Genomic DNA, 16,512 nt, shown 5'->3' on the forward strand with positions numbered 1-16,512 from the left:
CAGGATATGTGACAAGGAGGCACAATTGTTCCGAAAATTAAATTGGTAAATAGTAATCGAAACTAGTTGAAATTTGTGTTGGCCAACTCAGAGTGTTCTAGAATCATATCGTATATTGCTTGAGCAGATACAGTTTAGTAAATAGGCAGAACGCCATCAAACTTCATGTCCATAAAGTACTGCACAGCAAAATTGAAAAATATGGGGTCTTCAAGAAGGGCAAAATGGCCGGTCTGGGGTAGGATCAGCTGTCCAGCATATGGAATCCAGGCTGCCATTGTATCAGGTTGGTTTCTCTCAATGGCAACATCGTGGTCTCCATCGACGATCCAGACTGGGCATTTGATCTTGTTCATCGCATCCGGACCCCAGGTGGGCTCCGTGTCCCACATGCTAACAATAATGTGAATGTTTTTCTTGGTGTCTGATGAGAGAAAAAAGAAATAGACTTACTAGTTAATGCCTTTTACCATAGCGGGACAGCGAGAGGGCAAAGGACTCAAGCTCTCACAGGTATATGCATTGCATGGGTCCCGTTTTTGTAGAGATTCAGAATTGGTGGAAAATGTGGTGCCATTAGTGGAGAAGTCTGAATCAAGACTGCCAGTCGCGGAATTAATAATGGGATCGTTAGTGCCAGGAATGCTCATATTGGCTTGTAAGTTGGCGCCATGTGCAAATACCCGGTCGATGCGCGAAGTGTAGTTCATGGCGAGGTCGAGTCCAGTGATGGCACCGTCACTCCAGCCAAGGACAGAAACACGTGGAATTTTGAGATAATCAAGCAAGGCAATTGCATCGCGAGCAAAATCATCGTAGTGGAACTTGGTAAAGTTGGCGTAGGGGCTGCGACCTTCACCTCGAGTACTTCCCAATAGTTCAAATTAGCATTCTTATACGCTCCCTTTCAGAAACAGAAGAAAGACACATACTCCTGTAAAATGACCCTTCGAGTTTGAGCCAGCATGTTAGCTTGCAGATACATCTGGTTGCTATTTCCGGTGCCACCATGGAGTATAAGAACTGGTGTAAGTTTGGATTCCATAGGGCCCATGGTTGTATACCAGAGACTAATTCCAGAAGGCAGATTTAGATATTGGCCTTTATTTCCGTTGTGAAGAGGCCCTGCGCTCGGCTCCCACTCCCAACGAAGAACGGAAGCATTGAAAGATGAATTCGGCCCGCAATCTCTGCAAACATGAATATGTGAGCTACCTTTTCTGGGCTCTTTTGTATAGCTCTGGGGAAATTCGCACATACGCAGACACTAGGAAACAACGCAGCAACACCATTGCCACACTGTAAGCAAATTCCTTTCCACGCATTGTCGTTAATTTTGAATGCCGAGGTGCAGCAGGACAGACCAAGTATAAATCTATGCAGCGTGTCAATTGCGACTCAAGAGACTCTTTTGATATGACTTGAGGGGCAGCTTTATTGTCAAATATGTATTCCAATTCGATGCAGGCGGGGAAATGCCAAAGCTTGGTTTCCGGACCCGAATTCTCGGATACAAATTAGAGGGATACGAATGGGTCAGTGCTCGCTCTGATTTCTATTGGAGTAAATAGTGAGGGGAACACACCAATTACGTATCTCGGATTGTCAGTCAAGATACTGCTTTATTGATTGGTCCTTCACTGGGAATGGTGGACAACTGTCGTTTTAGTTTCGGTTAAACATTGGGCATGGATTGGCCACACGGTATGGATGGCGGACGCCTCGACCGAATTTTAATAGACCATACTCCATGAAGAACAATCTGCATGGATTATTTCTTTAGTCTGTAATCACTACAAATACCATACCCGGACAGACCCGGACAGACCATAAAGCAACACAGAGCAAGTAAAGAAAGAATGGATAAGCGATAGTGACGACGAACACCGAATTTTACAGATTGACAATTGGAAGCTTTGATAGAGACTCCTGCTGAGCTGTATAAACTAGAAAATTAGATTACTTTACATTTAATACGAATCAGAATCATTCTCATAAAAATTTCCATATAAGCGATTCTAACAGTGCAAGTGTAATAATGCTGACGGCAAGGCTACCTACCATTGGGAAGCGATCGCCTCTGAAATCAATTCCATCGCGAACAACGGTGCCAGACTTTTCCCGCATACCAATAGAAGATCGGGATGTTCGAGTTTGCTGCGAGTTGCCGTCAATACTTGTTAGCATCCTATCGCTTTCGCGACCTGGACAGCAGAAAATCTTACAGCGCTGCGGCGCCCAAAACAAGAACCACGTCGTCTGGCTTCGCTCTTGCCCGGGTAAAGCAACGAAGGGCTGTCGTGAAGGGAACCCCGATCGTAGTAGCCGGAAGAGAAGAAATGTCTTCCGGCTTCTCAACAAGTATACGCTCAGGCATCAAGCAATATTGCGCATGTGGGCCGTCACTTTTCAGGCCAAGTTCGACACCCGCCAATTCCACGGACTGTTTCCCCGATCCACTTGGTGCGCATGGTATCTGAAGCCTGTTCAATATCGATCACAGTACCCGAATAATCTCGGGACTAGTGATTGAGAGAACTGGCAGCGACTTTTCTGGCTATTTCGAGAGTTGCAACGCTTTCATTATCGTGACTGAGGAGGCAAATTCGGACCGTATAGTTAGCTCACGTCTTTCTCGAGATACGTTAGCACAGATGGGATGAATGGCAGGTTTGGGAATTTGTAGACCAGATCGATGATTGGAACACCCACGTCTTTGTGCGGCATTCCGGATCCATGGATGGGAGTTCCGATTCCATCTGATTGATCCCTTTCCGATGCGATCCGACGAACTCCGTGCCATCGGATTATTACAAAGCTTCTACTTACAAGTCTCGGTCGTGAAATGCGACTCCCTTTCAAGATGTGCGATGCATCAGCTGAACGTCTCGAACAATGTTCAGGCGAGGCCCAAGGCTCACATCCCGATGCGGAATCTCAAAACATTGAACGCGGGGACCTCGCTCAGGTAATCAGCGTCCAGTCAGCGATGGAGCGGCCACACAATTTGATGCGCGAATTTATCTTCATTGGAGTTGTCTGTGCTGCTCAATTCATGACACAGGCGGGTCTTGCCATTGCCATTGTCCCTCTCCATATAATTGGTGATAGCTTCAAAGTCACGAACCCTGGGCAGTTGAGTTGGTACGCGGCCGCATACAGCCTAACGGTTGGTACATTTATTCTCATTGCGGGAAGGTTGGGGGACCTGTATGGGCATAAGTTGATGTTCATTGGCGGCTTCGCTTGGTTTGGTCTATGGTCCCTTCTGGGAGGGTTTTCTGTCTGGTCAGACCAAATATTTTTCGATATCTGCCGTGCGTTTCAAGGAATCGGGCCCGCCTTTCTGCTCCCTAACGCCCTCGCTATTCTGGGACGCACCTATCTACCTGGCCCTCGAAAAGATATGGTGTTTAGTATCTTTGGTGCCACTGCACCAGGGGGATTCACGGTCGGCGGTGTGTTCTCGTCCCTTCTGGCTGAGCGTGTTTGGTGGCCATGGGCATACTGGATAATGGGAATCGCTTGCCTTGCTTTCGCGGTCCTTGGGTTTCTCGTTATACCGAATTCTCCTTCCCCGAAAATATCAGACAAAACGCCATGGTGGATCAAATGTGATCTACTAGGTGGCTCTCTTGGTATTGTTGCCCTTATTCTAATCAACTTTTCTTGGAACCAGGGACCAGTCGTTGGTTGGCCGACTATCTATGTCTACGTTCTATTGATTATCGGCTTCATTTGTTTGGGCCTATTCTTATGGACTGAGCTCCATATATCATCCTATCCCTTACTTCCCCGAGAAATTTTCTCTGAGGATGTTGCGTGGGTGTTAGGCTGTATCGCTGCTGGTTGGTCCAGCTTTGGGATTATAGTCTTCTATTTCTTCCAGTTTATGGAAATAATCAAGAGAGACGCACCCCTCTTGGCGATGGCGAAGTTTGCACCTGCGGCCATCTCAGGTGCAATTGCTGCAGTTACAACTGGCTTTATTTTAGGCCAATTGTCTCCCAGCGTGATTATGCTGATAGCTATGCTTGCGTTCACCGGTGGTCAAATTCTCTTGGCCACTCTACCTGTCCACCAAACATACTGGGCCCAAGCATTTGTCATATCCATCTTGACTCCGTGGGGCATGTAAGCATATAACATCCCCTCAAATAGTCTTGAATTCAGAGTTGCGATATACTCATTATTTATTAGGGACATGTCTTTCCCATCTGGGACAATTATTCTAAGCAATACCATGCCACGGAGACATCAGGGACTCGCTGCCTCACTCGTCAATACCATTGTAAACTATTCAATCTCTATCGGACTCGGATTTGCAGGGACTGTGGAGAGTCAAGTCAACCAGGCCGGGTCGGAAGTTTTGAAAGGCTACCGCGGTGCAAGCTACATGGGTATCGGCTTGGCTGGTCTGGGAGTCGGTGTTGCGTCCATGTTTGTCATTCGAAGCACGATCAGCCATCGTAAGGCGACCAATCTGCCTGCCCGAGCGGATGGTTGAACATGTAGACATGTAAGATCTTGACGTCGTTCCTAATATGTTCATGGTCACTCCTAGAGGTGGCGCCGATGTGCTGTCCGTCCATTGTGGTGATGTATCTTCGCGTGGGTCCATAGTGTGATTTTTTTTTGGTCGCGTGAGGTGGTCAAAATGCGCGTAAAGAACGCACTGGCAATTTGAAGGCTTGTTGGGATATTCGCTTCCCGGAGGCAAGGGCCGCCGTGCAAAGCCGATTCGTGTCTCAATGGACCTGGTAACTATCCACCACCGGCCTTAGCTGTCCTATATTGTATGCGCCTGCCTCTAGAAAGAAACGCTGAATACTAATGAAAGCTACAATGTGGAGTCTCTGTCATGGACTTGATCCTGCAAGTAAAAACGCGGTGGCTCGGGCACCAGCATTATACCGCGTCGCAATGGATTCTCAGCTTACATAGAAACATCTTGCGAACGTATAAAGAGATGCAGTTCTTATAAACAAATGCCGTTTCTCACCCTAAAGATCCTTCTCAGAACAATTTATCTGTCCGTGCTCGAATCCACGGCCCAAAAATATAAAGCGGAAGAGCCAAAAATATGATCGCCCACTGAATGCCCGCCATTTCGTAGAACATCTTCGCAATGCCTTGTTTCGCCATCCATGAGTATGCACCCTTTGATAGGCCGAAGGCAACGACATTTTTCGATGCGTTCACCAGCACCAGAGCCTCGCCACTAATTCGTGGATATGAGTCTACCACGTACGAGAGCATCACTGACGGAACGAGTGTCAGAGATGCAGCGGTGATTGCTTGGCCAACGGCTGGGTGGACATAATTCTGTTTCCGGGCGATGGTATATCCGAATACTATGAGGCCGATGGGGCAGACGACAAACGGGAAAAGAAGCGCTGGTAGACGGTGTTCCGGCTTGTGAACATTGCCGTTACGCTTGCGCAGCCAGCGGGAAAGAATATCGGTCAAGGGACCAGCAATGGGCCAGGCAATTACAATACCGGCGAAGCTGCTTAGTGTGAAAAGGCCCAGGTCAGCAGGGGAAAAGAGGTAGGGCGGCGGGGAAAAGATCTCGGGAGCAATGGTAGATATAATAACAACCCTGTTTTCTGTCAGTGATCTTGTCCGAAGTCCTGGTGGGGTGACTTACCCTCCTAGCACAACTCCATACATGATAGACGCAAGAAGAACACCAGGAATTAATAGGAGCGGAAATGGTAGCACGAATTGATATAAAATGTGCCTAAGCACACCTCGCTCCTGTGCCCCCTTGGAAATTCCAATGGTAAATAGACTAGACCAGTGTTCTTTGTAGTCCAGTTGGGCGCGTTGTCTGGAGTGGGATGAGGTCCTCGCCATCTCTATATGACTATTTCCATCTTTCTCAAAGTCGTCGGCAACTTGCGGCTCCTCATCAGGCTCATACAATGTCTCTGGGAGAAGGAAGATAGTCGTCACGAGGTTGAAACCGGCAAAAATAGCGCAGAGAATGAAAAACCAACGCCACCCCTTGGCCTGAATCAGATATCCCGCAATGACTGGGCCTATCTGCGAACCACCAGAGAGGGCAGCGGCATAAACCGCCATGGCGCTGGAGTAGTTTCGTTCATAGAACATGTCTGAACAGTTTTTAGTGCCTGATTCGAGGACGCCGCCTAAGGACATACCTGCAAGGATACTCGGTCCTAGAGACTCGATTGAACCATAACCTGTTCTACCATTTAGCGGGTGGACAATAACTGACACAGCCTTCAAACCTTACCAAAGCTAGCGAATACTCGAGAGCCGAGCAGGCTATTGTAGTCCTTGGCAACTGCGCTCCAGATGATGCCGCACAAGAACATAGCCATAGATATTAGAACAATCGGGCGCTTTCCAAATGACAGAGCAAGTGGCATCCAGAATAGATTCGCCAGTCCCATGCCAAGGACGGAGTAACTGATCAGCGGCGACAATTGGGCGAAGGGCAGGTGGAGGTCTTCCGCTAAAGAATCGAAGCCGGTCGCTATCCCTGACTTTTATTTATATGATGTCAGTATAAACTAGTCCGCCGTCGTCGAAGAGAGCCACGAACAGAATACATATTGCCCATAAAAACGAAGAGGTTTACGGTCAGCAGGGCGCCATACCGTACCCTGTTAGGGAAGAGCTGTCTCCATGAGTATTCCTACTTCACACAATCTATGGAAGGCCTATAACCATACCCTAGGATCGATGACCGTCATACTTGCTAGCGATCAAGCCTTGCGCGCGCTGTGTGTGAAAATCGAGGGTGGGGCCGATGAGAGCAACGGAGCCGGAGGACAGAAAAGGTTTCAGGAGGGAGCCAGATAGATAAGTATACCAGCTCCTCCAGCAGGCGAGGTATGAGGAAAAGGAGGAAGAAACACTTCGGATTCTCAAATAATAATTCCCCGTGGGGATTTCCCCCACAAAACTCTCTCGTGCAGAGCTAGTCCTCGTCGAGCCAGATTGAGTCTCGGATACTCCGTGGGCGCTCGGATGCACTTCGGGACCACATTGCCGAGATCTCGAGCGAATATCAAAAGACGAATAATTCGGCGTGTCTGTACTGAGTCATAGCTCGAGCTGTCTTCGTAGCTTGTTACTCGTGTTTGATGTTTCAAGTTTTCTCAGCAGGCCAACATCATTGCTGTGTTGGTATTCAACAATTCCTCCAGGGTCAATAATCTCAGTAGCACTCCTTGGCATAAAAGCCACAACTCTGCCAATCCTGTCATAGGCCAGTTGCGACTGGCTCAGCTTTTTGATATCTAAGTAAACCGGGAGTTAGGATCGGTAATTGACTGTCGACTTCTCTTGTTTCACCAGAAGACAGCCGGAGTCGACCAAACACACTTGCCCGCGATGATATAGACCCGGAGCAGACAATAATGATGGCAGACAATAATGATGGCAGACAACAATATTGTCAGATAATAAACTCAAGCAGTATCCACAGTAGTCCCCCCGTGAACATGCGCACTTTGAATTGCGCGAATGTGGGAAATCCGGTGGCTTCGGCTTTCCCGAGTTCTCTTCAGCGGGGCGACGCCGAACCCTCGGGCAGCTCGGTCATCCCGGGCAGCTCTTGACAGCTGAGACCATGAATTCGAGCTGGCTGTTTGATGTTTTTGCAAGTATTTGAAAGTGGACCTACGGGAATTAATCTTCTTCTGGTTTCACCAATTGCACTATCTAGTTCGATCAAACAGAGAATCACTGAGAGAAGCACTCAAAATGGTAAGCCCCAAGGCCAATTCCCGTAATGTAGCTGCTAACATGGCAACTGCAAAGGTTCCGGAAGAAGCTCGCCTGCGCATCGTCGTCGTAGGTGCCGGCCTCAGCGGGATTGCCGCCGCCATTTCAGCTGCGCTGTCAGGACATTCTGTCGACGTGATCGAGCAAGCCAAAGAGTTGGCGGAGGTTGGTGCAGGACTGCAAATTACACCGAACGCGTCTCGTCTTCTTCAATACTGGAAACTTCCGGATTCCGTGTGGGAGTCAGCTGCAGAACCGACAAAGGTCACGGTGCATCGCTATTCTGGCGAGATCCTGGCGCACGAGAGTTCATTTGACAAGAATATTCGGGCAAAGTACAATGCGCCGTTTGTGGACCTGCATCGCGTCGATTTACAACAAGCGCTATTTGCACGAGCGCAGGATCTAGGGGTCACATTTCATCTCAATGAGAAGGTTGAGAAGCTTGACTTTGAAAAGGTGACTGTGTCCACCGCGACTGGGAATCACTACACCGGAGACCTCATCATCGCAGCTGATGGGCTATGGTCTCGGTGCCGCGAGGCATTTATAGGCCACAAAGATGAGCCGATTCCAACAGGGGATCTAGCATACCGGATTGTGCTCACAGCGGACCAAATCTCAGATCCAGATCTGAAATCGCTGGTCGAGAATCCCGAAGTGCATTTCTGGGCTGGGCCTGGAGCGCATGCTGTGGCTTATTCTATTCGTGGCGGCCAAATGTTCAACATCGTGCTCTTGGTCCCGGATAATCTTCCCCCCGGTGTGTCGAGGCAGGCTGGTTCCGTGGAAGAAATGCGAGAGCTTTTTGTTGGCTGGGACCCAATGTGAGATACAGTTTCCCTATAGATCAGGGATGTGCTGAGTGGTTCTTAGCCTTATTCGCTTCTTGAGTTACGTCAATAGCGTCGACAAGTGGAAGCTCATGCACCGTGAGTCTTGTCTTTGTTGAAACAAGTCACGCGTTGACACTAATATTGGTGAACAGACGGTGAAATGGAGAAGTGGGTGAACGATGCCTCAAATTTGGTTTTCATGTAAGTTCCTGCAACCTCAACGCTATCAAGATCTAATTCATGGGTACTTGGGAAATGACAGCGGAGACTCCTGCCATCCCATGCTTCCGTATCTTGCCCAGGGCGCGAACTCCTCACTGGAGGACGGTGCTGTTCTCGGTCTTCTACTGGGACATATGACAGACAAGACACAGCTTCCTCGTATCCTGCGTCTGTATGAAGGCCTGCGCAAGTCAAGAGGCGAAGCAATTGTCCGGGAGACGTTCAAGCAGGTAAAAATCTCCGAAAATTCTGCCCGAGAATCCCACTGATGGGCCTTCAATAGAGACATGACTTCCATATGCCAAATGGTGAAGAGCAGGAGAAACGAGACCAGATATTCCTTTCCCAATTGGGGACGGAGATCAAGGGATCATTCCCTAGCCGGTGGTGAGTAGTAAATACCTAAAATCGGTTGTTTTATGATCCTGATTTGTGCAAATAGGACGTGTCCAGAGGTGCAGCCCTGGCTATATGGATACGATGCGATCAAGGAGGTTGAGACCGCGGTTGCACGGAACAAGGAGTTGTTTTCTATGAAAGCTCGACGGAAGTGCTGCCAGATTCTTTAGTTTAAGACAAGACTGTATATTTGATAAATCTGACTGAAATATCTCAGTTTAATTCAATGTATCAATCAAATCCATCAAAATATTGTCACTGTAAGAAGATGTAGTTAATCCCGCAAGGACTTGACGGACTATCCATCCAGCATCGGCAGCCCCCCAATATCATCAAACAACCGGGCAATGCCCTCGAAAGAGTAATCCGGAAATCCAAAACCATATGCCCACTCCTGTGATATCATGTCAGACATTGAGGACTTCATGCTGTGAGGAGAATAACTTGCAGGAATATCAAATGCTGACTGGCCCGGCCCTTGATCAGTTAGGGTAGACGCTTCCGTCTCGTCTTCAGCGCCAGGCGCACTATTTTGCTGTGCCCCGGAAGCTCGGAAGTCTCTCAGATAATGCCGAATGATCTCAACTGATTTTCTCGCCACAATAGACTCATCCATCGCCTCGAGAATCTCCACGCCCATTTCCACGGACCGGAGTAGTGGAATTGTCTCACCACACATGCCGAGTTTGGACATGGGCAAGAGAAGTGTAGATGTAGCGAACATCACATACGTTGTGTTATACCACCTAAAAATAGTTAGCTAAGAGCATTAATGTTGGAGACTTCGGTCTAGCAAGCGTACCAGCATCGGAAGAAAGTGTGGACCCGATAGATATCGTGGATGACTTCAATGGTCTTCATGGCTGCATCTAGGCACTTTGTAATAGTTTCCTCCAGTTCACTCGGAGGGTGGCGTAGCTTGCGAGTAAAGTGGCTCAAAAATGGCCTGAATAGTAGCATCTTGACGTTATAATATCCTATTATCGATTCCAGTTAGCCTCTCAAGTCAGCTCTCACGCTAACCTGCTAAGGGGAACTCACGAATCCCCAGCACAAGCCGCTGTCTTCGAGCCCATTTCGGATCACGTAGGGCGCTGCGTGACAGCTTGTATCCGTCGATATCTGGCCTGATTTTCTCTGGAAGTCTTGCGAGCCAACGATCCATCTCCATTTCAATCTGAAGGGCAAGTTGTAGTTTCTCTTGCAGTGAAATCCTAGAGTGGTAAATCTGGACCGAGACTCGTCTGATTATTTGGGCGAAGTCGATCATCCAGGGAATGATGGCGTATTCTGTGTCGTCTCTTTCAGGGATGGCCCGATTGTGGTACTCGTCCATTCCAAGTGTATCAGGTCGCCCGACAGAAAAGCTCATCTCTCTTCATTGGTTTTGGTTAGTCAATGATCAGATTATACAGTGGCAGTCAGACCCTTAACAGGGTATAGAATGGCATGGGGGTAAATTATCTTACATTTCCAGAGAGAAGATTCCCCTGCAGTGTAGAGCAGCACGTCAGATAATAATCCGAATTTGTTGATATACTCAAACTTACCACCACGTCTTGGAGATCCAACTCGAACGCTGGTCTTTGGGATGTCGGACTTCCCTGTTGAATCCAGCGGAAAGACATGTGCGGACCGCCAGCCCGAGATACATATAGGCCACTGGTGGATGAAGTTAATACTCGCAAAATCATTGATGGCTGTTGGAACACCCACAATTCGGATTGAGTTCATTTTGACAGATTTTGGCCTGGGGGAAGTTATTGTTAGTCAATCCCCAATCCAAAAAGCAGGTTGCCACATACCATCAAATAGAGACATTGAACAGTCTCAAGGTCATTAGAGAACCGCAGGTAATTCAAATAGGCTTGTGCTTCGCCAAAGAGCTTCCGACTCCATTCAAAGCGTGTCAGGCCAGCAATTCTGTCCTCATCCCAGACACGTACCAGTGCCCCAAAGGAGAGCACACTCAGGTATAGGGCAACGAAGCTAGGTTCGGGATGTTGGGATCTGTTAAACCAAAGGTCATTGGCGCGAGCCAGGAAATCATCCTTGTCAATGAACGGGTGAATAAAATGGATATTCTCGAAATAGCCATTCATAAACACATGCGCTTGCTCAAAATAATAGTTTTGATGCTCGATGGACAAGCTCTGTCCAGCTCCGGTGGCGGAAGGTGAGAAGCTGGGGTTGTGTAACGTCGAAATCAGAGAAAAGGGTGCATCCACTGGCCGGGGGTTCCAGTGCTGCTCTGACGCTTTGGGCTCCCGCGCCTTTTGCAGATGACCAATGATGGCGGCAGAAGATGTGCTACCATGGAACTCAATGCCGTTCGTGTGCGTGTTCAGCTCACTTATTTCATCGTCGACACTTTCTGCCGACTCCTCTGGTTGCTCGCCGGGAAGCTTTGCAGGTTCGAGCGGCGTGGAGCTATTGCGAGGCATCGAGCACGGAGTCGTTTCAACGCCAGCTGAAATAGGTGGCTGGATTGGTACCCCCGGTACCTGAGTTGGCCCCGACATGGCGACTGTCCCCTCAGCTGTGCGAAGCCGCGAGGTCAATTCATCGATCCTCTTCTCAAGATCGAGCACATAGTTGGCAGACCGGCTGCTTTCTCGTTCTCGGTAATTCCCCTGATAAACACAATCAAGCTGACTTTCTGGGAAGTTGTCAGTGGTTTGACTATCAGTCGTATAGGAATTTTTGTACTTCTACAATGTGAACAAGGGTATTGCTCATTGCATTTGTATTTCTTCAGCCTGCACCGGTCACAAGCCTGGGCGGCCCGCGGCCGCTTGGCTCGCTTGGGTGCAGATTCATCTGGGTTTGGAGACGTGGACTGGTAATTTTGCATCATCCAGGAATCATCTTGTGTATTTGATAGAGTATAGATAGCATGCGTGGTGTTTGATGATCCGTGAAGGAGGCAATCCGGGATTTCCGGGAGATCAGGGACACCGCACGTGACTCTTCGCGGGGAAGGAAGTATACGTTGGAAACAGCATTATTTTCAGTCGGTTCTGAGTATTCACTCCATCATCTGTCATCCAGCATATACTTGACGCTGATATATAGATTGTGAAAAAAAAATTTGGTCAATGTGTAGGGGTGAACTGTGTGTGTATGATGGTGGGCTGAATATAGATATTTTCTACCACCCAGTATCGGTATAGCAACCGAGTGATAAATCAAAATATTGATGAGTGAAATTCGTATTTAAATCCCTCTATACACTATTCAAGTCCTCCCAGGTTACAGCTTCACATTGAACCGCGCCGCCACCGATTCGAGCTGCGACAAATCCAACGCTGGCGCCGAGTCGGGCAGAACCACTTCCTCCAAGGGCTTGCCAAGCTCATGAATCAACGACTCAATGCCATCCCCATCAGAGAAAGAATGAACCCGAACATATTTACTCTCAAACCCAAGCGAAAAGGCCTGGCCCGCTGGAACAACAACAGTCTCGCCCTCACGGAACAAAGTTCCCTCCTCGCCCTGCAAGGTAACTCTAAGAGCACCCTCCATGACACAGAAACAGTGATCTACCTTCTCGAAAGTCACAAATCTTGAAAATAGCGTCTCGCTATAGTCCTTCGAAGACTCGATGCTAGAGATCGCGACGAGGCCGTTACTCTGCTTGGTCGTTACGAACGGTCTGGACATCACGCCGCCGGCCATCCACCGCGGACCCGTGTTTGCACGCAAGAAGTATCCTTCGTTGCTGTCGGGCAGTTTTTCGTCTTCTTTCGTCCACTCACCTACCTCCGGTGCCTGGTAGTGGGGCTGGAAAACGACGTCGAATTTCTCCTTCGCGGCCATGACCTTGGGGATCAGTAGGGCCTTTAAATCTCGGTTATCTGTTTCGGGCACTAGGACTCCCTCAAAAGGCTCGGAGACATAGCGGAAGAAATCCACCCAGTCGCCTGGCGTGATCAAGCCTTGGGTTTCGGTGTGTGGGCCGATCATCTCGGGGTTGTGGATGACTTTCTAGACGGGTTTGTTAGATGGTAACTATTGATTGAACTGGAGGGGTTTTACATACAGGAGGGATATAAGCAAAGTCACCGGGGGCCATAATCCGGCACTTGTCACCATTCCACAGCTTCAGGTAGCCCTTAGTGACAAGAAAAACGTCATGAGCATGGTTGTGGTAGTGGAAACCCGGTGCGTCAGATAGGACAGCACCGCTCTGGAACACAGCCATCAAACCACCTGTTTGTTTTGCGGAGGCCAGAATGCGGAACACGCCTTTGCTGCCGGGGATCGTGATGCGCTCACCCTCATACTGTGGGATGGCATAGGGCACACGCGCCTCGGGGGGCTCGTTGCTCCACGATAGAGACATAATGTTGGATATGAGATCTGGGGAATGGAGAGATTGCTCCGCAGAGCGATCGATGTTTTAAATTTAAATCGTTCAACATCGGCATGCGGGGGGAGCTTCAAGCCGAGCGGGTTCTCCGCTCGCTTCCGGGCAGTCGGAAGATCCGAGTTACAGTCTCGTAGTAATGTTATAGATTATACATACTCGAGAAACTTCATAATATTTTATTTGAGAGCTTTAACTGGTCAAAATAGTCGCATCTGCGAAAGAGTGGGTTCCAGTATGTATCGTCCTAGCAGCGTACGAGGCAATCCCTAATAGGCAAGTCAGAGTAGCCACTACGGAAAATAAATAGCCAAACCAAATCATTCACCCAGCAAATGCCATGGCTTGGACGGTAATTCAGACTGCCTGGCACCCGTCCATGGCCTGATCAGAGCAACCAACGCTGCTAAATGCCTTGCCGGGTCACATGACTGGCCACAGTAGCGGCGGATAAAAAGTCATCCGCGTGGAGAAGAGCGCGTGGAGAGGCGTGGAGATTGTACAAATGGGCCGGACTGCCCCTCAACTATTCTCGGTCTTCTCTCCAATATTGTATCTTCCCATTTGGTGTGTTACTTTTTTTTTCTCACAATACATAGCATTACACCATGGCCGCCGACAAGCCGACGGGCGAGTACCGCCAGTACCTGCCAGACCTGAACATCCCGCGCTTCCAGGCGATGTGCCAGCAGGATGCGCACGAGTACGCGCACGAATTTAAGACGAAGCATAATCCGCCGTGGCTGCATGCGCTGTACATGCACTGGCTGGATCTGTATCAGGAGCCGTTTAAGGGCGTTACTACCGATGGTACGGTAGACCTAATAAACCAATGAGGGGCAATGAGCTAACTCAATTGCCAGGCCATGTCCGCCCCGGGCTCTTCACATTACAAGACGAAGGCGTACCCATCCAAGAGATCGTGACTGCCACAGAAGCCGCCATCGCACTCCTAGACGACAAGCAGAAAGAAGTCCTGAGCTACCACATCGACTCGCCGCAGTGGCGAACATGGTCAAACCCCGAGTTCCTTCTGAGCCACAAGGGCATCCGGCTAGACGAAGTGGATGCCACCACGCGGGATTCCATCATGAACATTCTAAAAACTACTCTCTCCCCAGAAGGTTACGGCAAAGCCGTTGCGGCGATGCGCATCAACCACTTCCTGGGCGAAATGGTCAAGTCCCCAGAGGTGATGAACGAGTTTTCGTACAACTTCGTGCTGTTCGGGAAACCGTCCACCACGCGGCCGTGGGGGTGGTCGTTCTATGGCCACCATCTGTGCCTGAATATCTTCCTGTACAAGGGCCAGATAGTTGCGTCGCCGTGGTTCACGGGCGCGGAACCAAATGAGATCGACTCGGGCCCGCACGCCGGCACGCAGATTATGCAGACGGAAGAGAAACTCGGTCTGCAGCTAATGCAGTCACTGTCGAGCGAGCTGCAGTCCAAAGCCCGTATCTACGCGCAAATGAACGACCCAGCTATGCCGCCTGGCCGCTGGAACCGTGATGACCAGCGCCACCTGTGCGGCGCATACCGGGACAACCGCGAGGTGCCATACGAGGGAATCACAGTGTCGACTTTCAGCGCCGCACAGAAGGAGTTGTTGTATGGAATCCTCGAGGAGTACCTGCTCTACCTGCCAGCGAAGGCGCGCGCGATCCGTCTGGAGCAGGTGCGCGAGCACGAGGGCGAGACGCACTTCTGCTGGATTGGTGGGAATGGCGACGAGGATCCGTTCTACTATCGCATCCAGAGCCCTGTTGTACTCGTCGAATTTGATCACCACTCCGGCGTCTTTTTGACGAATGAGGAGCCGAAGAAATTCCATATTCACACGCTTCTGCGCACGCCCAATGGTGGGGACTATGGGTATGCTCTGCGCCCGCAGGTCCCGGCAGTGGAAGGGTTGAATGGGAAGCATATCACTTGGTAATGTGTCCGAATAGAGGGAATCTATGATCGAACGATGTATATTGTATGAGATGAATCTTGAAGATCGCCTTGTTTCTGTCTAGAGCAGTGTTTTGGTTTCGCAAGCATACGCTGAGATGCCAGTCGATAGGGACGCGCTTCACCTAATTTTTCTCTTCCATACCGACTACCAGCTCGAGAAGCTCCAGTGCACGCGTTTAGCAACCTGCTGTGAGACTAGGCACAGAAGTCTGTCGTGGCAGCCTAGACTGTTTGCCCGGTCCGTGGTGCAGTGTTTTCGTTCACGACCATCTTCAGTATCCAAGTTGCGCAGGGAAAACGCCAGAATGAAGGCTCAGACTTGTCCATCCAGTATAGAACGCGCCTTTGGCAGTTTTACGTTTTACTGTTTCTGTGGCCTTCCATTGCGCTAAGATTCGCATCAGCAACATCTCCGAGTAGTGACATGCCGGACTACCCGATAATAAATCTTTCGTTTTTCGCTACGCTCAAACTTGGCTTCGCCTGCACAAATAATGCCGAATAAAGAAGTCCCTACTGGCCTAGATCAACACGATAAACCTTTTCAGCTGAGTCGCCAAACTAATTCACGAACTCTCCCCTCCGGGCCGTTAACGCCATTTTCGCCAACTCCCGCTTCGCCTGGGATCTTCTGATTTGTCTACTTTGGAAAACTCGGCGAGATTTTGCAGTCTTCCCAAACCCAGTCCAGCTTCTACTACCGCAGTCATCGCCTCGGGTTTAATTGCCGCAAACTAATGTATTCAGAAGCTATATAGTGTACAAATCTTAACTGCTGGATATTATACCATCAGACTGCATTAGTACTATATTATGGAAATCCTCGACAAGTTCCTAGCTCTTCTATACCCAGATGAGTGGCTTACAAGACTTGCATGCCACTCTGTATCAAGACTATTCGATATGGATATCGAGCACTTGAAGAATTTGTCAACTCGAAAACTGACCGTGTTTCAAACAATCGAA

At 49.2% G+C, this 16,512-nt stretch overlaps 7 protein-coding genes across 7 annotated transcripts; 3 read left to right on the plus strand and 4 right to left on the minus strand.

The window, feature by feature from the left end:
- Positions 1-134: 134 nt before the first annotated feature.
- Positions 135-1,054, minus strand: N7510_000315 (alpha/beta fold hydrolase; the record flags this gene model as incomplete). Its single annotated transcript, XM_056972245.1, has 3 exons — positions 135-393; positions 454-867; positions 933-1,054. The coding sequence occupies 3 exons, from the start codon at positions 1,052-1,054 to the stop codon at positions 135-137; spliced, it is 795 nt and encodes a 264-aa protein (XP_056837362.1).
- Positions 1,055-2,845: 1,791 nt separating this feature from the next.
- Positions 2,846-4,507, plus strand: N7510_000316 (MFS transporter; the record flags this gene model as incomplete). Its single annotated transcript, XM_056972246.1, has 2 exons — positions 2,846-4,134; positions 4,201-4,507. The coding sequence occupies 2 exons, from the start codon at positions 2,846-2,848 to the stop codon at positions 4,505-4,507; spliced, it is 1,596 nt and encodes a 531-aa protein (XP_056837363.1).
- Positions 4,508-5,016: 509 nt separating this feature from the next.
- N7510_000317 (putative MFS transporter) lies at positions 5,017-6,725 on the minus strand (the record flags this gene model as incomplete). The annotated part of the gene is made up of 6 exons (XM_056972247.1): positions 5,017-5,602; positions 5,651-6,119; positions 6,168-6,209; positions 6,263-6,515; positions 6,575-6,667; positions 6,705-6,725. 6 exons carry the CDS (start codon positions 6,723-6,725, stop codon positions 5,017-5,019), a joined length of 1,464 nt encoding a protein of 487 aa, XP_056837364.1.
- Positions 6,726-7,740: 1,015 nt separating this feature from the next.
- N7510_000318 (putative monooxygenase) lies at positions 7,741-9,388 on the plus strand (the record flags this gene model as incomplete). Its single annotated transcript, XM_056972248.1, has 6 exons — positions 7,741-8,588; positions 8,638-8,693; positions 8,750-8,798; positions 8,860-9,049; positions 9,103-9,206; positions 9,262-9,388. The coding sequence occupies 6 exons, from the start codon at positions 7,741-7,743 to the stop codon at positions 9,386-9,388; spliced, it is 1,374 nt and encodes a 457-aa protein (XP_056837365.1).
- A 128-nt stretch (positions 9,389-9,516) lies between these two features.
- Positions 9,517-12,038, minus strand: N7510_000319 (fungal specific transcription factor domain-containing protein; the record flags this gene model as incomplete). The annotated part of the gene is made up of 8 exons (XM_056972249.1): positions 9,517-9,964; positions 10,021-10,195; positions 10,260-10,594; positions 10,688-10,708; positions 10,769-10,880; positions 10,935-10,968; positions 11,024-11,877; positions 11,984-12,038. The coding sequence occupies 8 exons, from the start codon at positions 12,036-12,038 to the stop codon at positions 9,517-9,519; spliced, it is 2,034 nt and encodes a 677-aa protein (XP_056837366.1).
- Positions 12,039-12,470: 432 nt separating this feature from the next.
- On the minus strand, positions 12,471-13,563 carry N7510_000320 (cupin domain-containing protein; the record flags this gene model as incomplete). The annotated part of the gene is made up of 2 exons (XM_056972250.1): positions 12,471-13,205; positions 13,261-13,563. 2 exons carry the CDS (start codon positions 13,561-13,563, stop codon positions 12,471-12,473), a joined length of 1,038 nt encoding a protein of 345 aa, XP_056837367.1.
- Positions 13,564-14,195: 632 nt separating this feature from the next.
- Positions 14,196-15,526, plus strand: N7510_000321 (DUF3500 domain-containing protein; the record flags this gene model as incomplete). The annotated part of the gene is made up of 2 exons (XM_056972251.1): positions 14,196-14,397; positions 14,451-15,526. The coding sequence occupies 2 exons, from the start codon at positions 14,196-14,198 to the stop codon at positions 15,524-15,526; spliced, it is 1,278 nt and encodes a 425-aa protein (XP_056837368.1).
- Positions 15,527-16,512: the final 986 nt, after the last annotated feature.

This window comes from Penicillium lagena (genome assembly GCF_028827675.1).
Source record: "Penicillium lagena strain IBT 129212 chromosome Unknown utg000001l_segment0_segment0, whole genome shotgun sequence".
NCBI classification, from domain to species: domain Eukaryota; kingdom Fungi; phylum Ascomycota; class Eurotiomycetes; order Eurotiales; family Aspergillaceae; genus Penicillium; species Penicillium lagena.